The 18,750-nt window shown below is 50.7% G+C and overlaps 1 protein-coding gene across 5 annotated transcripts in view; it reads left to right on the top strand.

The window, feature by feature from the left end:
• Nucleotides 1-10,674: 10,674 nt before the first annotated feature.
• Nucleotides 10,675-18,750, top strand: part of PPP2R5D (protein phosphatase 2 regulatory subunit B'delta) — a 32,560-nt gene continuing 24,484 nt past the window's right edge. For 3 of the 5 annotated variants that reach the window (XM_065834117.2, XM_071805801.1, XM_071805800.1), the window contains exons 1-3: nt 10,675-10,820; nt 11,690-11,773; nt 18,126-18,324. In XM_065834117.2, the coding sequence (XP_065690189.1) occupies nt 10,794-10,820; nt 11,690-11,773; nt 18,126-18,324 (310 nt within the window). In that variant the 5' untranslated portion in view covers nt 10,675-10,793. Of the gene's footprint in view, nt 10,821-11,027; nt 11,167-11,415; nt 11,437-11,689; nt 11,774-18,125; nt 18,325-18,750 lie in introns of those variants that run through there. The other 2 variants (XM_065834119.2, XM_071805802.1) reach the window with 2 other exon arrangements.

The following is an 18,750-nucleotide window of genomic DNA, read 5'->3' on the forward strand; positions in this document are numbered from 1 at the left end:
CACCACAGGATGTTTTGTTTTTGTTTTATTTCTTTTTAGTGTAACATCCTGTAGGCTGGTAGTACATAATTTATAGAATATAAAGAATATGAAGATCCCATTTGCCCTTCTTACCTATTGAAAAAGATGAGTGCTGCCTCAGAAATACGCCCACTCATAGAAATAAATGTACGGCATCCACTCTGAGTTACAAATTAACCCCAAATGCCATGGTTGAATTCTAGTGGAATTGATGGAAGTTTGTTACAGAGACAAGGGTCCACTACAAACTGTATTTCTGCTGCTGTTACAGGCAAACCAAAGTGAAATTCTACCATCTGCAGACACCAAATAACTTCCTCTGAACAATGCAAAACAGCTTAGGGAATGTGCTGCCACACACAATTTCTTAGCACCCAGTAACTCCATGTGGTTCTACAAAGAGAGCATGTACAGGAAGAACAGGAAAATCTAGTCAGGGAAAGAATCTGAGATTTCTTAGCTCAAGGCATGAGCAAAGATTACAGTATGACAATAGTAGAAACCGTCCCTGTGGGCAAGGACATGTTCCATAGGGTTTCTGTATGTCTGGAATGATCTGGCAGAGGTGTGGAGACAGGCCATAGGGCAAGGACACAGCCTGCTGAAGTGCACCGATAGCAATCTCCTCCCTACTCTGGATCCTCCAGAGGCAGCTTCACCTGAACTCACCTGCCTGGCCTGGACATGAGGAAGAGTGCTGGAAACTGAAAGACAGCAAGTGGGCACATGCCCTAAGTAACATTATAAAGAAAAGGCATAAGAGCTGTGTTTGGCTGTGGATGAGCTCAACCAAGTCTCCCCAAAGGACAGAATCCAGAGCAGTAGAAACTGACAGAACCCCAAAAAGCTAGAAGAAAGTAATGTTTAGGAAACCACTAGGAGAGTAATCTCTGGAGACCACAAGGATATTCAAAGCAGCAGAGAAATCAGAAAAGAGCAGAGCTACCTCCTTGGAGGAGGTGCTTGAAAGGGGTGCAAAAGCCAAGGAAAGGTGACTCAGGGCAGAGCAGATGGAGACTACACCCTACTGAGGAAGGCAGCAGTACCTCTGGAAATGCAGAGAGGCCTGCGAGGATGACAGCTACCCAAGCTTTCTGTTCCGCAAATTACTCTTCTCTGACAGGACAAAGAGAGAAACCTAATGCTACGAGCTTTCCCTAGCCACCATTCATGCCACAAATTCCTTAGCTCAAGTTAGTGGCACATGTTTGTACTTGATGGGCAGCATAGGGCCTTCCAGTGAGTTGAGTGCTCCTCCAGCTGCTGCCTTTGCAGCATAGCACCATGGTATTCTTCGTTCTTCATTGTTGTGATAGGACAAGGGGTAATGATTTTAAACTAAAAAAGGGTAGATTCAGGCTAGACATGAGGAAGAAATATTTTACACTGAGGGTGGTGAAACACAGGCACAGGTTGCCCTGAGAGGTGGCTGATGCTCCATCCCTGGATGCATTCAAGGCCAGGCTGGACGGGGCTCTGAGCAACCTGATCTGGTTGAAGATGTCCCTGCTCATTGCAGTGGGTTGGACTAGATGAGCTTTGAAGGTCCATTCCAACCCGAACTATTCTATGATTCTGCCTACCCAGCTGTCCCTAAATTGGACCACGTAGAGGAAATTTTGAAGAGTTCAGATGGAGAGGACTGTGGAGCCATCCTTACATGCTGACTTAATGAAGGCAGGAAAATCCAGATTACTAAGGGCAGAGCCAACTTTGGAAAGGTTCATCGTCTAGTGCTCCTAACAAGTCAGAGAAGTCTTGCTTCCTGATGATCCCAAGTCAGTACAACTCCCTGCCTGCTACCTGCTAGTTTTCCTAGTCAACAGTAGACACAGAGCTGACTGAAGCCATCAGAGCTGGACAGAGTTTCAGTCTCTGGTGGTGTTCCAGTCTGCTATGCAGTGGCTGAGCCAAGCCTCTCCAGCAAAGCTAGAGTGTTTCCACCAGTCTCCTGATCCATCCTTGGCTATAGCTAAGCCAGTTTCTGAAAGACCTGTATTGAAACGAGTAGTGCTTTTTAGATTACAGAGTTCTCATTTAAGTAGTAAAGCATCTGGGAAGCATTTCTACTCACCTGCGTGCCTGGGCGCTTCTTCACCAGTGTGTCTGAAGGTGTCCAAAATACATCTCTCCAGAGTTTTCTCCATGCTGATTATCTTGCATGCCAGTGGCAATGGTCAGTAAGATGGTCATGAGGTCCAGGAATGTCATTCAAACCCTTTTTTGTTCACCTCAGTTTTCGGTGAACCTCCTCTAGATCCTGCAGATCTGGTGACTTCATTTCCAGGAACTGCAGTCTGTACAGTGATTTAGGTTGGCAACAACCAAAGTCCAACCTCACTGCCATGGGCAGGGACATGTTTCACTCAATCTCGTTGCTCTAAGCCTTGTCCAAACTGACTTTGAACACTTCCAATGATGGGGTATTGTGGCGGATGCACTCGACTCCCCCCACCAAACCAGCAGCAGTTTGGTCCAGGTTCCAGAGGAGGTAAAGGCCCGAGCCATAGCGAGGCCAAGAACTCCTTTTAGGAAACCCACAAGGAAGCAGAACAACACACTGAACACTGGTAAGTTGTGGGTGCAGGGAGTCTTGTGCATACTTTTCCTACTGTATGCAATTTGACTACGAGTCAACCACTTTATTTTATAAATATGACAGCCTGGGCGAGCCCACTTTGAACTCTCTCTGCTAAATAAGTGGGCTGTATGGCAATGGTTTTATTACTCACAGGTCAGTGGATAAGCCCAGTTTAATATTAATCATTTAGCTTAAGTAAATGCACACTAAATATAATAAATCATTTAGAAGTATAAGGTGGTATGATTTTTAATATACTCTCTACTTCGTGTTACTTAGTAAGCTGGATTTGCAGAAATCTCAAACTGTAATGTTCTGCTCATATGTACCAAAAGCAACTACAAACTACACTGAACACTTGCAAAATAAGGTCTAGTTTGCACTTTGCTGGGAAGAACAGAACTGACTGGGGAAAAAATGATTTCAAGGCTAATGTGGAGACATTAGAGACATCTGTGAAATGGGCCTGTTTTGCACTTCACTGAGAAGGATTTATTCAGATAAAATGGCACCTGAAAGGGTGTGCACCATAAACAATGTCAACAGCTAAGCAAAACAAAGACACATATGAGATCAGTGAAAAAGATCCAATGAGAAGTAAGAAGACCCCAAACTGAAATATTGCTATTGGACTGAATCATGGTATCAGTGGTCTTTAAAGATATAAAAGTCTATGGTTTTCTATGTTCAGGTTGCACCTCTGTGCAGAGACCCAGCTTGAGCCATCCCTCCTGCTATTCTACTCCATCATTATTTTTTTTTTTTATTTCTGAGAATTTTGTTTCCTGAAAGTTTGCTCTGCAAACAGTTATCAGGCCTCACCTGAAAGTTTGCCTCCGGAGCTCTAAAATACAGACTCCGGAGCAAATGGTTATCAGGGAGGGAAGATACCTGAAAGTTTGCTTCATGAATGGATATCAGGCTGCTGGAGAGAAGGCAAGCAGCGTTTGGCTTGGCGTATTTTCTCCATGCAGTAAATAGTACAGTGAACTTGTCATCAAACACTTTCAAGTCACGCTTTTCTTTGAGAAATCTGAACAATGTTCTGCAGTAAGCAGAACAGGCATCCACAGCTTCTCTGGACAACCTGCTCTAGGGGCCACTACTTTCTCCTCTTCATTAATGACCTGGATGATGGGTCAGAGTGCACCCTGAATGAGTTTGCAGATGATAAAGTTAGGAGGAGCAGCTGATACACCAGGGGGTTGTGCTGCTGTTCAGAGGTGAGTGGCCAAGCTGGAAAAATGAGCCTCATGAAGTTTAGCAAAGGCATGTGCAAAGTCCCGCACATGGAAGGGGTTAAACCCCAGGCACCAGTACATGCTGGAGGTATGGCAACTGGCCAGCCATGGCCTCGAAACTTTTTGGCCTTTGCTGCCTTCAGGAATCATGGGCCCCTGAGGCCAGAGGGGGTACCAGATGTGAGGAAGAGTTCTCCTTGGAAAGGGAGAACTGGTCTGAGGAACATTTAGACAAACACGACAGACACAAGTCCCTGGGAGCAGATGGGATAACCCCACAGTGCTGAAGGAGCTGACTGACATCTTTCCAAGACCGCTCTCCGTCACCTGTGTAATTACAGTGGTGGTGATGGAGAAAGGTTCCCAGGGACTGGCAGAAAGCAAGTGTTGCTTCTGTCTTCAGGGAGAGCCTTCTGTTCCCTTTAGAAGGGAGTCTCCTACAACCACAACCCACCTTTTTTTCTTGGTGGAAGCTGTTTTGATGGAGGCTGCAGGGTGACTTATCATCTGGACCGTGGGGTGGTCACAGCAGGGACCCTCCTCCTGCACCGGGCAGGAACTTGCTGCCATTTCCCCTTGTTCCTGAAGTTGCTGCATTCCACATCCTGAGCCGCATGCCTGTTGGACAGAGGCACCTGGGAAGGTGGGATGGGTAGGGGGGTGTTTCTCCTGCCGCCTCAGGTGTGGACTTGCTTCCATTCATCCCTTTCCCTTGACCTGCCTTCTTCAGTCAGGCAAGGGGAGGACACAGGAATCCCTTGATCTTCCTTTCTTGCTGGTGGTCTTACCTGCCCCCGGGTGGCCAGAGCTTGATCCCACCAGTCAATTTCCTTTTCCAGCTCCCTGATACTTCTCAGCCTTTCCACCTCCTCTTTCAGCTCTACTACCAGGCTGAGCAGGTCATCCACCTGCTCACACCTCACACAACCGTTTTCTGTATTACCACTCCATACCAGTGAAAGGCTCTGGCATTCCCTGCAGCCTGAGGTCTGGGTGGCTGTATGTTCCCATGGCAGCTCTGTCTGAGCTGCCGCCTCCTTCCTGTTGAGCACGGAGTACTTATCTTTGCCCCGAGTGGAAACCATAGTCAGCTCCTTCTGCAAGGGTGACAACAACCAAGTGAGGCAAATCACTTGAGCTTGCCCTGCCTGCTTAAACTGCCTGCACTAACTGCTGCACTAACTGCTCGCTGGCCCAGTTTGCTGGGCCTGGTCACCTGTGCTCCCTAGGAAGGCATTTAAACCTCCTCCAGTAGCTCTTGGCAATGCCCATGCAGGTGGGTCAGCCCCTCTCTCAAGATCAGCCGCTTTCATGGCAATTCTCTCAGCAGGACCGCAGCTCCAGGATCTCCCCCTCACCTCCCCAATCGATGCCCAGCCTCAGGTCTTACTGTAGCCACTGCTGTGTATGTTGGTTCACCGTGTTTAAATCTCCAACGGATGCTCTGAAGTCATTGCTGTGCTCCTCACTCATTGCTGACTGAGTGTTGTTTCAGTTGCTCCTGGCAACGTCCCATCAAAAGGATGCAGCCCAGGGGCAGGACATAGAGGGTGATTCCAATGCTCCAGGTGTCTGCCAAGAAGGGCTTATAGGACTGTGCCTGCATCTTGGGAGAGGCATAAGTGTAGGACCTGCAGAAGGTCTGGCTCAGCACCAACTTGGCTGACAGTCCCTCATGTGAGGAGGCTCCAAGGGACTCCCCACTGGCATCCTGCAGGGTCATCCTCCTGGAAAAGCTGGAGATGGAGATCTTCATGTTGTCCTCAGTGTCCAGGGGAAGGTTTTCCAACTTTAAGGCTCTTGCAGGGAAGGGGCAACGCATGCTGGGGCAGGCAGGGGCAGATGGCAGCTGTGGAGAGGGAGATGTCAGGGGCCAAGGAGGGAGCTGTGGGTAGATGAGGGTCTGCAGGCTCCTCTGGGAGGAGGAGGGCTTGGACTGGGAGCTGTGGGGCAGGTGGCTGTGTGGAGGGAGGGTAAGTAAGTAAGGGTGCAATGCAGCAGGCAGAGGTGTGGAGGCAAAGAGAGGCTTTCAGGAGGCCCTTCATTGCCTGTGCTGTGCTGGGGGGAATGATCTTCCAGGCAGCATGGCTAGAGCCTGCAGAGCCCTCGCTGCCTTGGGGAGCTCTGTCCCCAGCTACCAGACTGGAGACCCCATGCTTCCATGCTCACCCACCAGTGAACAATGATGCTGCTGAGGAGCAGATGAGAGAACCAGAGCCCTGCCTGGGTCTGGGAGCAGAGCTCCTGGCTCTGCACCTGTGCCAGGATGCTCCCTGAGGGGGCCAGCTCACAACGCATTTGGCCCAGGAACTGCTAATGAACATACAGTGCAGTGGAAGTTCAAGAAGTTTCACAAAGGAGACGAGAGCCTTGAAGATGAGGAGTGTAGTGGCCAGCCACTGGAAGTTGACATGACCAAATGAGAGCGATCATCAAAGCCAATCCTCTTAAAACTACATGAGAAGTTGCTGAAGAACTCAACGTCAACCATTCTACAGTCATTCAGCATTTGGAGCAAATCAGAAAGGTGAAAAAGCTCAATAAGTGGGTGCCTCATGAGCTGACCGAAAATAAAAAAAAATGTCATTTTGAAGTGTCGTCTCTTATTCTACACAACAGCAACGAAGTATTTATCAATCAGATTGTGACAGGTGATGATAAGCGGATTTTATACGACGAGTGATGACCAGCTCAGTGCCTGGACCAATTAAACCTCCCAAGCGCTTCCCAAAGCCACTCTTGCACTGAAAAATGTCATGGTCACTGTTTGGTGCTCAGCTGCCAGTCTGATCCACTACAGCTTTCTGAATCCCAGTGAAGCCATTACACCTGAGAAGCATGCTCAGCAAATCAGTGAGAAGCACCAAAAACTGCAATGCCTGCAACCGGCATTGGTCAACAGAAAGGGCCCAATTCTTCTCCACAACAAGGCCTAACTGCATGTTGCACAACCAGCACTTCAAAAGTTGAACGAATTGGGCTACAAAGTTTTGCCTCATCCACCATATTCACCTGACCTCTTGCCAACTGGCTACCACTTCTTCAAGCATCTTGACAACGTTTTGCAGGGAGAATGCTTCCACAACCAGCAGGATAAAGAAAATGCTTTCCAAGAGTTTGTCGAATCCCGAAGAATGTCTTTTTACGCTACAGAAATAAACAAACATTTCTCCTTGGCAAAAATGTGTTGATTGTAATGGCTCCTGTTTTGATTAATAAAGATGTGTTTGAGCCTAGTTATAATGATTTAAAATTCACAGTCCAAAACGGCAATTACTTTTGCACCAAGCTAATACAATGAGGGTGGTGAAACACTGGCACAGGTTGCCCAGAGAGGTGGTAGGTTCTCAATCCTTGAAAATAGTCAAGGCCAGGCTGGACGGGGCTCTGAGCAACCTGATCTGGTTGAAAATGTTCCTGCTCATTGCAAGGAGGCTGGACTAGATGAGCTTTGAAGGTCCCTTCCAAACAAACTATTCTATGATTCTGTGAGGAGGTAGAAGCCTGTCTTCATGTACAGTATGATGAGGTGCTTGTGGCACAAACCCTTCAAGACCTGTGGGCAGCAGGGGCTTGACATGGCACAGGCCTGCCCCACTCTGGCCTCCCTTTGCCTTGCACACCTGCCTGTTTTTGCCCACTCATGCTCCCCTAACTCCTGGCAGCTCCGCACAAAGTGCCCACCATGGCTGCCATCCTCCTGGAGTTCCCACTGCCAATAGCTCCCTGCCCCTCTGAATCCCTGCCCATTGCCCCCCAGTGCCCCCAGTGCCCCCCTACCCCATGGACTCCCCCAGCTGCTCCCCGGTCCTTTGAACTCCCTAATGCCCCTGCCACATTGAGCGTCCCAGTAGCACCACTGGCCATGAAGCTCCCCAAAGGGTGTACCTCTGCTCCCCTTAGCCCCTGATGCTCCAGTGACCCTCCAATGCTCCACCCTGCCCTGCAGCATTTTATGATGTTCAGGGAGCCCCACCACCGGCCCTTGCCAATGTCTCCTGCTCACCCTACCTGCATTGGATGGGGCAGGAGCTTCCTGAGGTCTTCTTCCAGCACCTTCCTTTCAGAGGGGACTTTGATGGCCACCATGTGCCACAGCAAGGAGACTGCAGTCTCATACTCCTCCTAGCAGGCACTATGAGCCAGCAGGGGCTCCAGCTGGAAGCCCATCTTCCCCAGCATCAGGACAGTCTGGGGATCAGTAGGTGCCTCCACCATGCCTGCAGACAGCACAGCTTGGGGGTAGTTAAGCAGCTGGAACCAGGTACCCCCAGACCTCTGTAGTCCTCCTGGCCCCCAGCATCCCTTGCCCTCCTTTGGCTGTTCTCCGCTCCTGCTCATGGTTTGGCCCCTGGCACAGCTCATCCCAAGGCCTGGTGAGTGCCAGCAGCAGCCACCCACCTGCCAATGACCCACCAAAGTGTGTGTGACAGGGAGGGTGGCAAGGATAGCTGTGGGAAGCAGTGGGCAGGAACAGATAAGGTTCCTTCTCTCCTGCACCTTTGCAGCAGTAGCTGGGCAGTCATTTCTGAGAAAGCTCCTCCAAGACTCCCAGAAACATGGATGGCTACAGCCAAGACTCAGTTGGAAGGTCAAAGACTTGAGCTGGCCTAGAAAAGCCCTTGGAGCAGCAGCAGCAGAAGAGCTGAGGTCCCCAGCTTGTGAGAGGGAGCAACAGTTGAGCACTCTCATTGAGGAGGGGCAACACACGAGGAGCTTGAGGTGAGGACCTTGAGCCGAGTACCCCATGCCCTGAAGCCATCACAGTCTTTCCCCTTGTCATGCACCTGCTGCCATGGAGAAGGGGGTCCCCTCCAGGTGTGGGGGCAGCACTACCAGCAGCCCCAGTCGGGGATGCAGAGCTTGCTTGTTGGGGTTTACTGCAGGGGCTGAACCCTGAGGTATCCAGGGCTGAGTGGCCAGGCAGGTGGCAGCAAAGGGCTTTCTGGTAAAACATCTTCCAGAGCTCTTGGGCAAGCTTGGAAAACTAGTTTTGCTCTTTCAACACTCCCTGCTCTGGGCAAGCACATCCTTCACCACCAAGACTAGGCTGTACACTGAGACTGGTAGAGGTCAGGTCTCACTGCTCATGTGCTCACACTGGGCATGCAGGGCTCCTGCTGGAAAAGGCAGCTGCTGAGCAGCTGAGGCAGTGAGATGCAACTTCTCTTCTGGCAGGTTGGGGAAAAGTAGGCCCAGACACCAGCTGCTTGGCACTGGGAGAAATTCAGGGACCAAACAGCAGCTTGCTGATGCTGCGCTCCTCCAGCATCAGTTGTCAGAAGAACTGCAAAGAAAGCCAAACCAGAACTCAATGTGACAACTTATGAGGGAACAGTGATTCCCACAAACTCTTCAAGCGATTGGCCTTTACCTGCTCACAGCAGTGTACTGCCCTGCTCAAAAGCACCCAGATGGTTGTGCCAATCCTCTGGTCAGGATCGCTTGTGCACAACATGCGAGAGGGACAACTGTAACCAGGGCCTTGCTCTGCTTCTGGGGGACCTCCTGAGTGCCAATGGCTTTCAAGCCAGTGATGATAAGCACAATGACAATAAGCTGTTGGCCGGATGTTTTCTAATAGTCTCAAGGAAAATTTTTCCCCTTGCGCCATGCCAGGTTTGTTCACCTGGTGACTTTATAAAGATTGTGCTCCTGCTGAAGCACCTCTGACACAGCCCAGTGACCCTCTTTTCTCCCCACTGATGCACCACATCCCATCTGAGAGTGTGCCCTTTGCAGAGTGGCTGTATACGGCTGAGGACCCAGTACAGGTTTTCCAGTAACAAGCCCACAGCACAACACAGGCTGTAGGCAAAAGCTTCACATGCTTCAAGTCAGAGTGATCCTTGCTGCTGGCTTGGCTGAAGTGAATAGAAGCTCTTGCACCTCTTGCAACAGGCCAGCAGCCATCATTTTAAGCATGCTGGACCAACTTAAGCTTTTGGACTGGCCTTAGACCCTGTAGGCATAACGAGCCCTAACGACCTTCCCAGCAGGTTCTGCTCAGTTCAAGTCTGTGAACTTGAGGACAGCTGGCTGTCTGCTGGTTGCTTTTCCCATCAGCTGGAAGGGAACATCTGCAGGTCGTTTCAGGCTGTCTTTCTACTGCAAGGATGCAGAGCCATCTGCCGATGAGTTGTCAGAGTTACCCCACATAAGCAGGGAAGCGTCCAGGGACACATGACCCAGGAACAGCCTTCTCTGTTATTAGCAGGGGCACTGCTCTGGCTGTACTGGGTCTTGCAGTGCTTATAGAGCCACACTTCCATCCACCCTTGGGGTCCATCTGTCACCACCTTGCCCTGATCCCATCATTTCCATCAACAGCCTTTCCCCAGCCGTGCCTCAGAGCACCAACAAGCACCTGTCCCACAGCGCTGAGGTACAGCCCCTGGGGCCCTCTCAGGCTGTTGGGGCTCTTCTTCCCAAGCAAAGCAAGGGAGAGCTGCGTAGTACGCGGCAGAAGGAGAAGCACTCCTGCCACTTCTACTCCCGCCCTCCGGGAGGCATTTACAAGCGGTAGGGAACCGAGAAGCCCAAGCAGCAGCTCCGCACCTCCCCCACCGTAGCCGGTCGCCTGCCTGCACCGGGGCTCCCGTGGAGACCGTCCCCTGGTCCCACACCCCTAGAGCTGCTTCCCCGTGGAGGTCGCTCAGGCACCGCCGCTTCTAACCCGCCCGCACCGAGCCGAGACCCGCCACGAACCGGCGCAAGCAGCGATGCTCCCCCGGAAGAGTCCGTCGCCCGCCGCCCCGCCCTTAGGGGGCGTGCCGCTGCACAGTTTCGCCAATGAGAAAAATCTTCTGCCCTACGTCAGCGCCGCGCGGCGGTGGCGGAGACTGTTGCTAGGCCGGCCGGCGCGGCTGGCCCAATGGGAGCGGGGCGCTGCGGCTGGGCCAGGGCGCAGGCGGTGGCGGGCGCGGAGCAGCTGGGGCCTGGCGCTCACCATGCCCTACAAACTGAAGAAGGAGAAGGTGCGGCGGCGTTGCGGGGGTGACCTGGCGCGCTCCGGGCACCGGCCGCCTCGCTCCCGCCGCCCTCCCCGCCGCGGCCTTCACTCGGCGCGGCCCTTGGGTGGGGGCGCGCGCGGGGCTGCGGCCGGCAGGGGGCGGGGGCGCGCGCCCGGGGCGGGCGGGGCGGGTGGTGCAGGAGGGCGGCGGGGGCGCGCGCGCCGGGCGAGGGGCGGCCGGCTGTGCCGGTTACCCTGCGTGAGCCCGGTGGGGGGGCTGCGGCCCGCCCCGCGCGCTCGGGAGGCGGCGGGAAGTCGCGGAGGCTGCGGGGCACGGCTGCCCCTCCCCCGCCATGTCCCCGGTGGGGGAGGTACGGTCCCACCCGTGTCCCGGCCCCGTTGCGGGGCGGCCGGCGGCGGCGGCTGCCGGTACCCCGCTGCCCGTTCTGCCTGCGGCGCTGCCCACGGGCGGGGTTGGGGCCCGGATCCGCCTCTGCCGCCGCCCGGTGCGGGCGGGCGGGGCCGTGGCTGTCGGGGCTGTGGATGCCCTGCGCCTTGGAGCACCCGTGGGCAGCGGCGGGGCCGTGCCCGGGGGAAGGACTGGGCCAGGCTGGGTCGGCGTGGGACTCCGTCACCCGAAGGTGCCCGGCTGGGATCTGCCCGCGGTGATCAGGACGGGATGTGCCACCACCACTCCCGCTTGGGCCCGAGCCCCCACCGTGGGTGTCCCATGCTGCGGGCGTCGTTCTGGGTGCCTTCCTCAGGGAAAAGGGCTTAGAGTGCTACAAGGGTGGAGGTAGGGTGGGTCAGTGTTCATGCACAGCTGGACTCTGCAGAGATGCCAGAATTCTAGACAAGGTGAAATTTTCTCTGAATATATTTTCATCTTTTCAGGAGTCTCCGAAGTCTACTAAAAGCACCACAAAGCCTGGCAGTGGCAGTAGCGGGAAGGATGGTGGGACAGAGAATTCAGAAGAGGTAAGGCTTTCACCTTGGATACAGCAGAGCGTGTGTGCAGCTCATCTTTGAGGAAGAATGACGTCTTTCATTCTAGCTGCTTCAGGCTGCTCTGCCAGCTAACTTATGTCTTCAAGATCTTAAGGAATCAGAGAAGACAGCAGCGAAGAGTAAAGTTAAGATGAAGTTAGTTTGTCTTAAAAGTTGGTTCAAAGGGAGCAATGACTATGGAAGAGGCCAGGATGAGTCTCATACACTACAGCCCTGCAAAAAGAGACTTGGCAAGAAGCTGATGGCAAACACTTCTTGCAGAGCATGGTGAATTTGGCTGCAGAGAGAGAAGAGCCATGGTTATCAAGAAGGAGGAAGCCTGACAGATGGGAGCAGCTTCCTTGCTCCTATCAGAGCAAAGTGCAATAAACTCCGTTGTCACCTTGTGTCAGAGTGAGGGAATAGTGAGAAGCAATAAAAAAGGAATGAAATGCCTCTTCTGAGGCTTTTTCTAGGGGAGTGAGATCAGGAAGCAAGGGATAGAACACCTACAAGAATAAACTGCTAAAGATTAAATGGTTCTCCTTTGATATAACAGTTCTGTTGCTGAACACAACATTATTCACAAGGCAGCACGGTCTGTATTCCCAACTGTGCAGAGTCTCCTTTGCTCTTAATTTTGATGTTGCCAAGCTATATGTGTTAGAATGGACTCAGCAGAACATGATAAGCTGTGCTTAGAACTAACAAAAATTTGGGTAAACTGGAACTTTTCTGGTAGACTTGAGTTTGTCCAGCGCTCAAACAATGAGGTTATGATTTTGAGACTTGGCTCGGAAGAGCATTGTACACGTGTCCAAGGAAGCATGCATGGTCATGCAATTTGGCAAATGAGATGTGTCACTTCTATGTCCATAGAAGTCTGTGTGCTCGAGTCTTCTCTGGAATACATTGCACTTGTGATTTGGAGGATTTGAGGTAGGAGATGAAAGGCTAATGAAGACTGAGAAGAAATCTGTAGTTCAGTGGCATGGTTGTAGTCAAAATAAGGTTATTATAGAGTCTCCTCCAAAGCATAGATCTGTGTTGCAGAGGCTCAGAAAATACCCCTTTTACTAGCCACTCTGTTTCATGGTCCAGGCTGTGCTCATGGCTGCCCTGCCATGTGGCCATGAAGGAATCAGAAGCTGAGTTTGTTTGCCTCAGAGCAGGTAGCAGTTGTGTAGATTTTCTTTTTATATCCCATCCTGGTCTTGGCTTCTGCTGATTTTGTGTATATGACTGAAAACAGCGTGTTGGCAGAACTGTCTGCAGACTCTGAGGAAGTGAGAGGACTCCTGCCTTGACATCATGGAGTCAAGCTTACCTTTTATTTTTTGTCTACTGGGTTCACAGCTCTGAGAAGAGGGAGGAAGGCCTGGGTTTTGCAATGCGAGTGTGACGGATAGCCATCAAAGCAGAGCACTCCAATATGTCCCCATCCAAATGAGCAGTGGGCTGCGGTGCTATTTTGTTGGTTACAAGTGGTGCAGCAAGAAAGGAAGAGTAGTACAGCCTGCAAGCTTCCTTCCGTGACCTGAAATGGCACGTAGTGTCTGGTTGTTCTGGGTGCAGAAGAAACTTAGAATTGGTGCATCTAATTTTCCCTCCCACAAAACATACCCAGCTGCTTCCTCATACTGCAGACAAAATCCAGCCCTTCTTTAAGATGGAAGGCTGGGTCTCCTTTGATCATAGGAACAGAGAGCAAAGCAGAAAGGAGACACCTATGCAGTGTGCATTGTCACAGGTATCTTCTCCGTTTCCCTGTTGAGTTTGCGGTGGAGTTTGTTCTCTCTTGGTGCTTTCCTGTCTCTGGGCTGCTCTGCTGCAGAATGGAAGAGAGCTCTTTGCTTGATGAGAAGAAATGTATACTGGTTTGAATGCGATTTTCCTGCTCTTCAGGAAGCACAGAAAGGTATTTTGACTTTCATATTTGGGGGGCCATGAGGAATTAGGTAACGTGTGCTGGGAGAGGGACTCCTTCCTTGTGTCAGAAGCAGGAGGTGCTTTGACCCTTGAAACGCTAGGAATGGTGTTGCCTGGTGGGGTTGATGGGCTGAGCCTAACCTGGATGCCTCTGCTGCCATTGCGAGAGTTTTGTGTCCAGTAAATTCCTCCATAGAGTTACAGTTACTTGATTGCCTTTTCTAGAGTGAAAGTTGTGTGAACCAAAGAGAATTATTTTTTTTCTTCATGTCTCAATAGGTGCATGATGGGCTTGCTGGAGGAGAGCATCTGAGCAGCCCTCTTCCAGTACACACTTTCTCTCTCACACCATGCTCCAAGGAGCTGGGGAGGAGTCAGCCCTAATTTATCCCAGTACCAGAAAGTTGTGACTGATTTTGCTTGCAAGTTGTCTGGCTGGTGGAATGAGTAAAGCTGGTTGAAGAGCAACTCTGCTTTGACAAATCTGAGAAAGTGTAGTGGATGAGGACCTCCTATGGACATCTCTGTGGAGGGAGATGAAAGGGGTGGGAGTCAGTTAGAAACCCTCAAGCATAGTGCTTTATTCTCTGCAGTGAATGAGCTTTTAGTGGAGCTGATCTGAAAGGACAGATATGTTTAAAAGTAGGCACATCCCCACAAGAGAAGGAAGTGTTTGAATTCTCCCATAAGTACAGGGGTAGTGCAGTGCTCTTTTAGATGCCCATCTTAGGGTGAAGCTGTCTGAGGTGAAAAGCCAGCAGAGCTTGGCCAGCCCCTGGCTTTGGGGAGGCAGTTTGCTCAGGAAGAGAGAGGAGGAGTGGAGGAAAACATGAGAGCAGGGAGTGGGAAGTTAAAGGTTTATTTAGTTCGTTCCTCTGGAACATGATGAAAATATGAATGGAGAGAATTTCTGTGTGGCTATTTAAGAAGAAAAAAATAGATTATGTCAGAGACTAAGGCAGCATTGAATGAGGGGATGATAAAGAGTTACTCCTCCTGGCCAGAAAGACTGGAAGAGACAGCTGGGTGGGGAAGAGAGTTAATGACCTGGAAGTGAGAGCAAGGATTAGCAGCAGCAGTAAAGAGGAGAGAGGAGTTGCTCTGCAGCCTCAAGGGCAGCTTGGAACCTCGCTGATGAGATTTGCAGCTCTGGGAGAGAGTGCTTCTTTTTACTGAGCTGCTGTATTTTGCAGATATCTCCATGGGGTTTGTTACTGCAGTACCTGGAGTTTATTATTCAGAGATAGACATTAGTGTGTTAATATTACTTCTGAGGCAGAGAGCTTGATTTTAATAGGAAAGCTGTGTAACAGCAGACAAAGAGAGCAGGTATTGACTTGAGGGATGGGAACGGAAGAGTCATCTGAAGAGGAGGAGGAGCTGAGAGCAGATCTGGGCTGACAGAAGCTTATCAAGCAGGCGATGCTCAAGGGACCAGTGAGGCAGAAGGGCTTTCCAAGTGGCGATGCACCCAGCCATGGTAGAAGTGCCTGCAGAGGTGAGGTCACGCATGAGTGGAGGAGAAGCTGGCAGAGCTCAGGGTGGCTGGGGGAGGAGAGTCTCTGCCTCTGGCAGCCTGGGGTGAAGAGAAATGGCACAGAGCAAGCCCAGGGCCTGGGGGTCATTGATGTGTGAAGGCATGTTCCTCACAAGGAGGCAGTGGGAACCAGTGAGGAGGAAGTGCTGTGACCAGGGAGCCTGTGCTTGGGGGAGTTAGAATGTGGTTGCAATTGGGGCTGGCCCATTTGTTGTCATGAATAGCTTCTCCACCACAGTGGCAAAGGTGGGGCTGCTGCACCACAATTGGGCGAACACCTTTGTGCTGTTCCCCAGTCACTTCAGCAGCTTACACTGACCTTTGCGGTGGTGGTGTGAGCCCTGCCTGCCAGGAAGGGGCTGAGCCTTGTCAGGGAGATGTCTGCCAGCAGCCATGGAGTGGGCAGCTGGTGTTCATGTTGGAGAAGCAGTTTGTGAGATTGATACTTGTGCATTAAGTTAAAAGCTTTCAGTTTTAACAGTCTGCTGTGTTTTCAGAGTTGGAAACTTTGGAGAAGTGTTAGGAAACTTAAAAGAAGCCTCTTCTGATTCTTGTGCCAAGGTAGGAGGTGTTGAAGGCAGAAGAACAGCAGGCCTGCCACAGGAAGCACACCCTGAAAGAAAGTATTCAGCTTGATGCCAGAAAGTCCATATAGAAGCAATCTGTCCTAAAACCCTCTGAGCACTGCAGCGTAAGAGTACATATGATCTCCCTCATCATTGGATTTTTCTTTAACAAACCCAGTTGTGTGATTTTTTTTTTCTTCCATGTGTATGTCTGCTTCCTAAATAACTAGCAGCTAAACCTGAAACTGTGTTTTGTCTCTCTTCATGCCAGCTGTTGAAGACTGCAGAAGCTGGTGGCAAGAACTTTTCCAGACCCCTGGTGAAGTCAGTGTGGCCACAACCCGTTCACAGGCAGTACACACTCCATGCCTAGAACGTTTGAGGAAGAAATTTTTTACAATGGGGGTGGTAAAACACTGGCCCAGGTTGCCCAGGGAGGTGCTAGATGCCCCATTCCTGCGAACATTCAATGCCGGGCTTGATGGGGGTCTGAGCAACCTGATCTAGTTGAAGATGTCCCTGTTTGTTGCAGGGGCATTGGACTGGATGACTTTTGAAGGTCCTTTCCAACCCAGACTGTTCTGTGTTTCTATGATTTGCCTGTGTCATTTCTGGGTCGATGGGGAGTGCACAGGCATGTCCTGTCAGCTAGGAGAGAGGACACATGTCCTGCTTCCCTAAGTGTTACCTATGAGGCTGGCGGTGTACCTTTTGTTTCTCCCTGTACCATCTTTTTTCCATGGTGGCTCAGCATTCAGATTTCGCCCTCCTTCCCTGTGGAAGGAGAGTGATGGAGAGTAAAGGACTAGCCTTCCCAAAAGCATCTGGGCAACAACTGAGTAGTTTCTGCTGCAATGATACCCAAATACTCAGGATGAGGAATTAATTTCTCACTCTTGGGAGGTTACCAGCAAGGATTCAGCCTGACTTAACTGAGAAGAGACCATAGTTCAGAAAAAGTTGCCTCTGATTTGTAGTCTGAGCCAGCTTTGTCTGACTGACACAGCTATTTTCATCATAAGCTCATCTTACCCCTTCCTCTCGTTGTGGGACAGTGCTACTTCATGAAAAGAAACAGATCAAACCTGAATTCAAGAGTGTTCCAATCTTCTTGTCTCCCCCTATCTTGGCTTGAAGCTGAGCTTGAAACAGAACAGATTTCCTTCAAGCAGAGCCAGACCAGAACCAAAATATTTCTGATTTCTGGTTCAAACTAATGGCTTGACGAAATAATTGGTGTTTTGTGTTGAGCACTATTTTTCACAGGGAATCTTTGCACTTGTCTCCCTGTAGGCAGCTTTCTCTGTTCCTACCTTGCTGCTTCCCCACATGCTGTGTGTGCAATGGGTGTTGCCTTCTTCCATGTTAAGATTTCCATGAGTTGGGTCAGTTAAAGGGTCAGTTATTGAGCTGTTATGGCCCAAGTGGGACTCGAACCAGCAGAGCTTCAGCCGGGTCAGAACAGAGCTGAGCTGAACAAACACTGTCTTGAGTTTCTGGTCACCTGCTAAAAATAGAAAAGTGCCCCTGTAAGTGCTGTTTAACAAGCATGAGGTGGAGAGGATGTCTGCTGGAGGAAAGTGCAGGCAAAGAGGTTGTTTGGCTAAAAGCTAGATGAATGACTTGGATGCTAGTTCACAGGAGAAGTTCAGACAGCAGTGAGGCTGAGACAAGGCAGAAATGGAGGGAGCAGCTGGGATGGGTTGGGAAAGCCACCAGCCTTGGACCTCAGGGTTGGGCATGGCCTGTGTGTTTTTTAGACTAGCAGCAACCTGTCTGTGGATGGAGCAATGATTTTAGCCTTTCCAGGGCTTTCATGTCTCCTCTGTACTGCACGCTGCTTTGCTTTTTCCCAGTTGCTTCCCTACACAAGGATAAAGAAGCAACTTGCTAGTTTTCGAAAGTTCTTTGCTCTGTGTTGTACAGAGTACTGTCATTGCACACAGTAGCACGCTGAAATTTCTGTTTGGACCATGGAAAGTTTTTATTCCTGCTTTTTTGCGTCAACAATTTCCTGTAACCTCTTGCAAGACATGGCATTGCTTTCCTTAGCACCCAGTGTGCCGAGAGGCTCCACTGTCTTTGTGGTACCTCACAGATATGAGTAAAAATGGTGTTTGCTTTGCACATATGCTGCAAATGCAACCAGTGGATCCAGAGCTCTGCAGGAGCAGGCAACATGCACTGAACTGCAAGTGCAATAGTGAAAAACGTGCCTGGTTTCCTCAGTCCAAGAAGATAATGATGACATCAGATTGCTTGCGAGGCTTGTAGGTAAAAACTTATGAGTTGTTTTATTCTCCCTCATCAGGCTCAGCAGCTTCAGCAGCAGCAACAGCAGCAGACAACTTCAAATAAGCGGCCCAGTAACAGTGCTCCCCCACCAACCCAGCTGAATAAGATCAAGTATTCAGGGGGACCACAGATTGTGAAGAAGGAGCGTCGGCACAGCTCTTCTCGCTTCAACCTGAGTAAAAACCGTGAGCTACAAAAGCTCCCAGCCCTTAAAGGTAAAGAAGCTGTGGGGTGGGGGTGACTTGCATGACAAGCTGCACCTTCTCCAGGCAGAGTGGGGTGGTATAAGGGCTCTTCCCAAAGTGACCCTGTCAGTGTCCTGCTACCCTCCTGTTGGCAGTGCAGCAGGGATGGCTCTGGGAAAGGTACTTGACTCGGCAGCAGGTTGAGAATTGATGGATAGCCTAAAAGAAAAGGAGGACACTCAATGCGAACTTCAGTACTTACCTTCCCATTTGAACTGATTTAAACCCTCATGCTTATATGTTCTTAGGATTGCCTCAGATTCTTCGGCAGGTTGTGCAGGAGGGTGGTGAAGTGCAGAGACCTTGGGTGCGTACTGCTGTTGGTTCCTACAGACATCCATTCCTGGGAGAGGACCAGGCCTTCTCCTCATTTCCATTGCAAATTACAGTAGTGCT

This window comes from Patagioenas fasciata, chromosome 3, assembly GCF_037038585.1.
Source record: "Patagioenas fasciata isolate bPatFas1 chromosome 3, bPatFas1.hap1, whole genome shotgun sequence".
Lineage (NCBI taxonomy): Eukaryota > Metazoa > Chordata > Aves > Columbiformes > Columbidae > Patagioenas > Patagioenas fasciata.